At 36.3% G+C, this 9,525-nt stretch overlaps 1 protein-coding gene across 3 annotated transcripts in view; it reads left to right on the forward strand.

Annotated features, from left to right (window-relative positions):
* Positions 1-2,736: 2,736 nt before the first annotated feature.
* The window catches only part of LOC144967806 (uncharacterized), an 18,521-nt gene continuing 11,732 nt past the window's right edge, over positions 2,737-9,525 (forward strand). For all 3 annotated transcript variants that reach the window (XM_078905462.1, XM_078905460.1, XM_078905461.1), the window contains exons 1-3: positions 2,737-2,852; positions 8,181-8,328; positions 9,192-9,215. In XM_078905462.1, coding sequence (XP_078761588.1) covers positions 8,259-8,328; positions 9,192-9,215 — 94 coding nt within the window. In that variant the 5' untranslated portion in view covers positions 2,737-2,852; positions 8,181-8,258. The remainder of the gene's footprint in view (positions 2,853-8,180; positions 8,329-9,191; positions 9,216-9,525) is intronic.

The raw sequence follows: 9,525 nt of genomic DNA on the forward strand, positions 1-9,525 counted from the left end.
GGATCTCCAATGTTATGCTGGACGATGGGATAGCGACAGCTTCTAATGGTTTCGTCTCACATTACCATATCTAGGTGGGCGAAGTGGCCGAGTCGTTAATTCATTACACTTTGACCCAGAAGGTCTCAGGTTCGAGCCCAGCTTCAGACACTTTCGTTTTTTTCCTTGGGCAAGATTATTAACCGCCAATTTGATCACTTGGATAACATGGGTTATTCCTGTTGACATCAGACATCTTGTTTGATGAATTATCTGTATTCCTTCGTGGAATGCCTAGGCGACGATATCTTATGATCTCGTGGCGGAAGGGCATAATTATTTTTTTGACTATATCTATAGACTATGGTCCATCCAGGAGGCGAATTTGTTGCCGCATTTGTGTAGAGTCGCGAACCCTCCCGACCGCCTCGTCACAACACAACTCTCGATGATCTGCTGTCTCAGGTTCGTTGCACAACGTGTCCATGTGGAACAGGTGGAAAGTTCCCACAGATGAAGCGTGGCTGTCGTTAGGCAGCATCGCAAAGCACTATGAGAATCACAAAATTGAGCTATGTACGGCCCTGAATACATTCTCTTTACTAATTCAAAGGGGAAAATTGTCTTTAGGATCTGTCTTTAAAACATCCCGCTTTTATCCCGGCAGTCAGAGTCTGCGCAAAGTAAGCAATGGGGTCTTAATGTTCTTGGTTAAAGAAAAGACAAGTTGGAAAAAGTCGGGTTCGAATAGGTATTCCTTTGTTGAAGTGCGATACATTGTTCAAAAGGCCATTTTTTGCATATTTATTCAGTAGTTGGTAATGTAGTCACCTTGTTGTTACAAAGCCTAACATGAATATTAGACACAGCTGTTGTCGCAATCAAAATACCTTCGTAATCGCTTTCTTGCGTGTTTAAGAACTTACAACTTCCTCTATTTCATTCCTAAAGGAAGTACAACATGAACATTATTACATGAACTAGAATTTCTCACTATTTCTGGCTGGTAATTTAAAATCACATTGGTGTAATTACAAGACAGGTAAGGATGGAGGGTCTAAAAAACGTAAACTATTATATATGACGCATCATCCATTTTAAGTACTCAAAATACTTTACGAGCAGTGACATGCAAACATCAACACATACAAAATAAATAGTACGCGGCATAGTACTTTTTCAGGCTCTGCTATAACAATTGTGATTTTTCGTCAACGAGACTGCTATTACCGTCCAGGTACTACTTTTACACCGGAGTATGATGAGAAAATGTTAACAATTTATCTTAATCCGCGCCGCTTAAAACGGGACTCAAACCGGGCCTTTCGGGTCACAAGTTGAGTGTTATATTACTAAAGATAAAGTCAAAGTTTTAAGATTTTTGATCTATAAATGAGAAGGACATTTTGCTAAAGAAAATGATGATTTCTCTGGCTGACAAAACAAAAATAGCAAACCAAAAGAGTAGGATTGATGTCGAACGCGCAGCATCGATAAATGAATTTTAAAGCATTTCCTTGTAGGATTATGTACAATGTGCTTCAATCCTTTACAAACAGGGATCTGTTCTATTCTAAGTGATATAACACCCACCAATCCATGAAGGCAACAGTCGCAACAAGAGAGAGAAGAAATGTATTTTGATAGAGCATGACAGCATGGCTGTTAATGAAACAGTGCCAGACAAAGCAAGAAAAAAAATCACTAGAAGAAAAAAACATCTATAATAAAACAGCCCACCTCGATTGACAGGCTGATGTTTTGGAATGGATTTATTTTTTCTTTCTTGCTTGCTTTGTCTGGCACTATTTCATACAAAATTTTTCATATATTTATTTTACACAACTCCTTGTTCCTTAATTATTGCATTGATATTATTAAGCATTGTTGTAACTGCCGGCTTGGTGAAAACGGCAATTTTGGCATGGTTACGACAATGATTTATAACTTAAGAAATCTTTCTTTTGGAAGAAAAAAAGGGAGTCTCACTATTCAAGGGTTAAAATTGTCATCAAGCTGTCAGGTAGAGAATTTCCTTTAATCAAGAGAATACCGATTTAACTTCCTAGTCGTACATAACGTGGTAACATAAACAAACCCATACAGAAACAAAATAATCTGGACGGGCCTGATATTCGGAATTTTAAAATGATAATTTAGAATTGATAATGCAAAGCACGAACATTTATTCTATGTTTTACAACTTCCGGTAATTTCATTTCTATAGAACGTACAGTCAATGAACATCTTCCTCACGCCCATCCCACTGCTCTGTCCATGTCAACAAAGATATGTTATATGAATAAGATAAATCTAATTAATTTATTAATGAGGTCTCTTAGATCACGCTCTATCTACTGCTATTCATTTATATCTAAAATCCCGATGAAGTTTATTAAAATAACTTAAATATCGATATTAATTTTTTACTTTTAACGAGTTGTTTTCTTGACGTGAAAATGAATGGTTACAACTATCATATCGATATGAGTATATATAAATGACACCCCCCCCCCTTCCTATCCCCCTACCCCCCCCCCCCTCTCTCTCTCTCTCTCTCTATCTATCTATCTATCTATCTATCTATCTATCTATCTATCTATCTCTCTCTCTCCCTCCTCCCTTCCCCCTTTGCCAATATTCCCTCCCCATCCCCCTTCACTCCTACCGCCTTTTACACACCTAAACCCAGACTGGACAAGACAATATATATGTATTATACATTATATAACAAAGTGATGTATTACAGTCGTATATAAAAGAAGGTCCGTCGTAAGACCTCACCAGAGCACTTTTTGCATTCATCGAAGTCACTAATCATTTGGAGCGTTAGAACTACCTAACTGGTGGCTGAACGTTCCCTGCCTCTTCAGGTTTGGACTATTCTTCTTCACGTTATTCTTGCATTTTGAGGAAGTATTTTCATTATTTTTTATAGAAACGAGCTGTTTTAATTAAATTTTGTATCCTTCTACATTCGGGAAAAATATTATACGTATTTAAAATATTTTGGCCAGAAATCTCGTCCTTCATGTATCGATCGATTAAAATGACCCTCGTCTTGGCGAAACTCTCAAACATGGGACTTCGTTGAAGTCCCAGATTTGAGAATGTTTGCTAATATGATGGCACGAAGTCTCAGGTTTGACTGACTGTTTCCAAGATGACGGTCATTTTTATCAATTGAAAATTAAAGGACGAGTTTTCCAGGCCAATATGTGATCTTGTGGTATGACACTCGCTTTAGGATCGAAAGGTCCTGGGTTCGAGCCTCGCTCGGCAGAAAGTTGAGTCTTTGGAAAAGAATCTTTACTCACATTCTCTCACCGTACTCAGGTGTAAAATGAGTACCTGCCCGTTTACAGCGTTGTCTCTGTTAGAAAAAAATGTAATCTCGCCTAACAGGCGTCATGTCACGTCCTACATGTTAAGTATTGCTGTTGGCCAGGGACCCATTGTAAAGCGCTTTGAGCACGTTTAGTAGATATTGCGCTATATAAAAACTCATTTTTTTAAAAATACGTGCTTTGTTTGTTTATAAAAATCAGAATTGGTATCGACGTGTATTTTATGCAGGCCAGATAGCCAAATTGTTGTGGTCTCATGATTGTAATGGGAACACTATCAAACCAATTCATAACATTGTCCATAACAACAATGTTAAAACAAACCCAGAATTGCATTCGGTTATCAGACCTGCAAATAGAACGGTACGACATTTCGTTGGAGCTTATTTTAAAATGCCGAAAATGATCGCAAATGAGTTATAAATAATAAATAAAATTCCCTTTATTCATCCCATAGGGGATATTTGTCTCTATGGTCTATTCCAAGGGAAGACTGGAATAACCCAGGCTTCGGCCGCAGCAGGGCCGCAAATTGAGCTAGAACGAGGTGACTTGCTCAAGGCCACACAGCTCAGCGGTGGGTGTTCAAACTCGTTACCTTTCGGGTACGAAGCACAGACCGTACCGCGGAGTCAAGCTGTCCCCTGTTACTTGTAATACTGCCTAATAAATGGACCACTTGATTATTGCCAAGTTACAAGTCGATTTGACTGGGGAGAGGGGGTAATATTTTTTATTTTTTATTATAAAAACCGATTATGGTAGGCTAGTTATTATATTAATTTCTGCCTTTGTATTTGTTGATTACAAACAAAAAAATTTAAATATTTTTCAAAAATCCCTACCGGATCAGTCTGTGAGATTATCACAATGTTAGCTTTATTTTGAAGGACAAAAACAGCCATTCATTTCAGTGTTTAGACCAATTCCCACAAGAATAGGGCACACTTTAACGAACAAGTTACCTCCGGCTATAATCATTTATGAAATAAATGAGAGAAATCTATCAATAAGGGTCGGGTATTGATTTCGTGAAAAGGAACATTGTTAACGCGTTCTTAAAAAGGCTTTCTAGACTGGAACAATACAAATTGTCAACAACAAAATTAGTTCGTTACATCGCGTGACACAATGGATAAAATAGAAAACATAAACGCACCGAGTGACAAGGTTGATTGTCTTGTGTCAAAAGAAAATCCTGTGACACGCGCATTATAATCGCAAAACTCTGGTCTTGTCCCTGTGGCATTGTGTAAAACTAACATGCACTTATTTGCAGGTCTGATTACCCCATTCATTGTGGGTTCATTGTTGTCATGGAAATCTCAAAAGATGACGCAAAATATTGTCCAATGCAACAATGTTAAACTAGACCCACAATGGGGGTCGGATGTTAGACCTGCATAATACATTATGTACACGTCGTGTAAAACACTTAAAATACTTCACTCCGTTGGGAGTAAATACGTACCTGGCAATTAACATCATAGTATGCAGTGGCGGATTTTTGTAAAAGTGCTGGTACAAAAAGGACGATCAAGTGCTGGTGCAAAAAGTGGGATCAGCTGAGACTTGTAATGAATTAAATGGAAATTAGTTTCAAATGATATTGCTTGCTTCTATGAATAGATGAAGCATTGTAGATAACATTTAGCAAGGCGAAGCCGTAGTAAAAGCATAGTATAAATGTGTATTTTTTTTTCTTTTTTTGTTTTACTTTTCTTGGTGGCTGTGGTCAGTCGCGTGGCATGCTTACAGTATAAGGTGGTGCCAGAATCAGAAGAAAATGACTAAAACCATGCTATATTTGTAAATACAAAAGAAAGAAAAAAAAAAGAGAAAAGACTTACTCAAATAAGTAAGAGGCGGTATTTACCATTCCTCAGTTTAATATTTTTTAAATGATGTAATCCATTTTTTTTAACTCACTCAATCCTAGTGATTTTTGCTACTTTTCAAAATTGGAAAAAAATTTGTATTAAAATGAGCATGTGCAGAGATAGTTTTATTCAACTACCATTGACATTAAAAAACTAAAGCATTAGTTGTGATACTACGCCTATAATTAGTCTCAGAAAAAATGTAATAAATAAGTACGGGGTAAAAGTAACCCCGGGAAAACTACGGATATAGTCGGTGTTAGGGTTGATTGAGTTAATGGATGCGGTGCCAGGCACCAAATCAACCAATATTATAGCCAAGCCCCTGGCTGTTGTGTGGTAATACACAACAAATAAAATCAATAAGAAACATTCTAGTTCGAAAATCAAGCACATTGGGATAAATTATGTTAAGTTAACAAAAAATTCGTAAACAATAATTTAATAAATGGTATCATTACTAGGCGTCTAGATTAACTTGCATTGGATTGGTAACTAAGAAACAAAATGTTATTATTAACGGCCGGTCCCTTTAGTGCTTATAGATCTAAGCTGGAGGCGAGAGTTACTCGTTACTCGTATTTATCGCATTATTTTACCCCCCCCCCCCCCCCCAAAGAAAAACAAAAAACAAAAGAACAACAGGACAATCCAACGATTAGAAATTAATAAAAAGGTAATGACTAATATATATATATATATATATATATATATATATATATATATATATATATATATATATATATATATATATATATATATTAGTAGAAACTAGTGGAGGGGTCTGATAAAACGCACATTGCAATCTTGTACACGTTATAAAGAGTGGAGATATATAGTAATTTATCATTTAAAACAATCAAATTTTATCATGTGGCGGTCCCCATATCAGACGAGACATTACGCCGGCAAGATGCTGTTACAATAGGCTTCAACAGTCGTGACGTCACTTCCCTCCCTCGTAATGACGCATAGTAACTTAGCAACCTGTATCGGAACAATAACGGACGCCTTTATGACGAGCATAAAAGTGTATCAAGAGGAGAAAAACAATTATAAATCTGATCATGTTTTGATTTTTATACATTCTGAAGACATAACAAGTGACAAAATTCTAGCCAGCATGAAGAATAAAAAGTACCGATTTTCTTTGTTTAGAACCAAGCTGCTCGTTGCTGGGCGGACGTGACATCAGACTATTGAATCCTATTAGGACCAGGTTTGATTATTATCCCCATGAGTAAGATAAAAATAATGTATACTGTTTTGTAATACCGCAATCTATGAGACACATTTTTATGAATGTTTCCAGCGACGTTTACATGTATGCAGGTCTGACATTTGAACGCAATTATGAGCCTTGTTTAACACTGTTGTAGTGGTCGATATGTTGCGTCATTTTTTGAGATTTCCATTACAACAATGGTCGGTTTCCGGATTTATGAATTGGAAAAGATATGGGAAAAATATCCTATGTGATGTGAATATCATGGGCTTTCTTTATTCTCATTCCACGCGTCACTGTGTCGTCATATAGACCCAATCACGTTTATTATATAGACGGACGGCGGATCAAAACTCTGAAGTCTTGATTTTCATGACTGGCGGATCAAAACTCTGGTGCCTTGCGCACCATGTTTTATTTAATTTTGGACGGATCAGACTTCTGACAACCCCCCCCCCCCCCTCGTCCACCACCCCATCTCTCTCTCTCTCTCTCTCTCTCCTCTCTCTTCTCTCTCTCTCTCTCCTCTATCTATCTATCTATCTATCTATCTCTCTATCTCTCTCTCTTTCTCTCTCTCTCTCTCTCTCTCTCTCTCTATCTATCTATCTATCTATCTATCTATTTATCTATCTATCTATCTCTGTCTCTCTCTCTCTCTCTCTCTCTGTGTGTGTGTGTGTGTGTGTGTGTATCGTGATTAAAAGATAAAATATAGTATGATGTGATTTTAGATAAGGGTATAGAAAACCGTGATAAATGATTAAAATGATATGATGTGATGTCAGATAAAGGTAAAACCACCTTCTTATAATGGTTAAAACGAAGATGTTTTCAACAGGTGATATAAAAGGAAAATAATGGAGCCTTCTTCCATGTAATGATCTGAGGTTTGATCTTGGACATGAAAGACTAAGTGTGTCTGGCACTGTTTCATACACACTGTTAAAGATTTTTATCAAATAAATGTGACTTACCGTCATTATTCGGTATTTTGTTGGGGTGAATTAGGTTCCAAAAAATTGAAATTAATGCGAACATTTTTAGAATTACAAACCGTGAGACTTCAGTAGTTATTGGAACTACAATTACTCTTCTCAATTGACGCATGTTCATTCAAATAAACTTTGATGATTTAAAACTCTACGTCTATTTTTAGAATCTGGTTCACTCCGTCATAATACCATTTCGATGCGATGAGTGATGAATTTGTTCGATAATCATTTCACGTTTAACACGATTGACTGATAACTAATCATTTCATATCACAAAGTTAAGTCAAAGTGTTTTAAAGAAGGTCTCAAGCTAACAGCAAACATTTTGACAAGTCGATGTTGATTTTAATGGATCGATTTTGGAATTAATAATTTTCCAACTAATGAGAGCATTTTTTTTTCAGATTCAGCGGATTAAAAAGAAAAGAATAAATAAATAATTTATGATAATATACTATATATAAAACAGTTACTGATACCAAATGGTGGAATTATGTTTCTTTAGGATCTATTCTCAGGAAATAACCCAAGGGTCAGGAGCGATGCAGGACAGGAAAGTGACCCAGGGTGAGGTCTTCTGCTCAAGACCACACATGAGGCAGAGAATTAAACTTGATACCCTTTGGGTACGAAGCAATGACCATACCGCTATATGAAGAAAAAATGTTGTTGTTTTTTTAATATTGCAATGCTTCCTTCATACGTAAGACATTGTTTATATTATGAGTATCTTCCCTCTTTTTTTTTATTTCAGGATCACTGATCCAACGTGAATCCATATAAACCAAGGGAAACAACTTCGACTTCAATAAATCAAAACATAATTTCAACAATGATCTCCCTTAAAATAATCCTTTCAGCTCTCATGCTGTTTGTATTGATGGCTCATGTCAGTGCATACTGTAAGTAGGATTGACTTTTATCTCCTTTTATCAATTGTTTACAATATAACTACTGATTCGAACTTAATTCAACTTCATATTCAACTTTCATAAAAAAATAAGTATTAGATACATTTGCTTAATGTAAGTTTTACTCTCATGAATCCATTTTCTTACAAATTACAGAACATATTCAATGTGGCGGACAATTTTAAAAGTAACTTGAACTTTTATGTAACGCAATATCCGCTTAACGTTTTCAGAGCGCCTTACAAAAGGTCCCTGACCAGCAGTAAAGGTAGCATAATATAGAACATGGCATGGCGCCTTACAATTTTATTCCGATAGAGACAACGCTGTTAACGGCCTGGTACTCATTTTACACCTGAGTACAGCGAGAGACTGTGAGTAAAGAGCCTTTTTGTAGACTCAACTATGCACCAGGCGAGGCTCGAACCCAGGATCTTCCGATCCGAAAGCGAGTGTCATATCACTAGAACACATAGCCACACAGGGGATGTTTGATTTTTAATGCGTTCTAAAAAAGTTTTCCACAACAGTTCGACATTTTCACGGCGTTTAGTTTCAAAGGGTTTTCCTGTGTCTAATTCCTTTATATACATTGTCATATATTCAGATATAAATAGATAAAAGTTAATAAGAACAAAAGAAAGATCAAATAGACGCATAGATAACATTCACAATATCTTATAAATGAACAAAAGGTCAAGCTAGTACCTAAAGAATAACTTTTCATGACAGATCTTGTTGATAATATGCATCCTAAAAAAAAAAAAAAGAAAATCTCATTATAAGGTAAATATTTTGTCTTCAGTGTGTTTGATGTCTTTAATTTGAATTTCTACGTTTCTCTTTACTTACAGGGGGAAGCAGTGGCTTCTTTGGACGTGAGTATTTATATTTTATAATAGGTATTTGAATATGAACGACTATATGACGCATATATACGGATTCACAATAGGCACTCAATATGTATTTTTCTTTTCTTTCTCTATGCCCAGAAGCCCATATGAAAACAAAATTTTCAAGCTATCCGTTTCGTTCGCTCCCTACCTACTATATTATCTTTTCACTATGGTCAGATTCTCATTCACAATTGAGTCGAGTTGGGTAATGTGTGTAATGTGTCTTGTCCAAAGACAGAACACCAGGGCAAGAGATTTTGATAGCATTGTCGCCGTGCGATCACTGACTACA

The sequence above is a fragment of the Berghia stephanieae genome, chromosome 3 (genome assembly GCF_034508935.2).
Source record: "Berghia stephanieae isolate SIO BIC M18660-M18661 chromosome 3, UCSD_Bste_1.3, whole genome shotgun sequence".
Taxonomy (NCBI): Eukaryota; Metazoa; Mollusca; class Gastropoda; order Nudibranchia; family Aeolidiidae; genus Berghia; species Berghia stephanieae.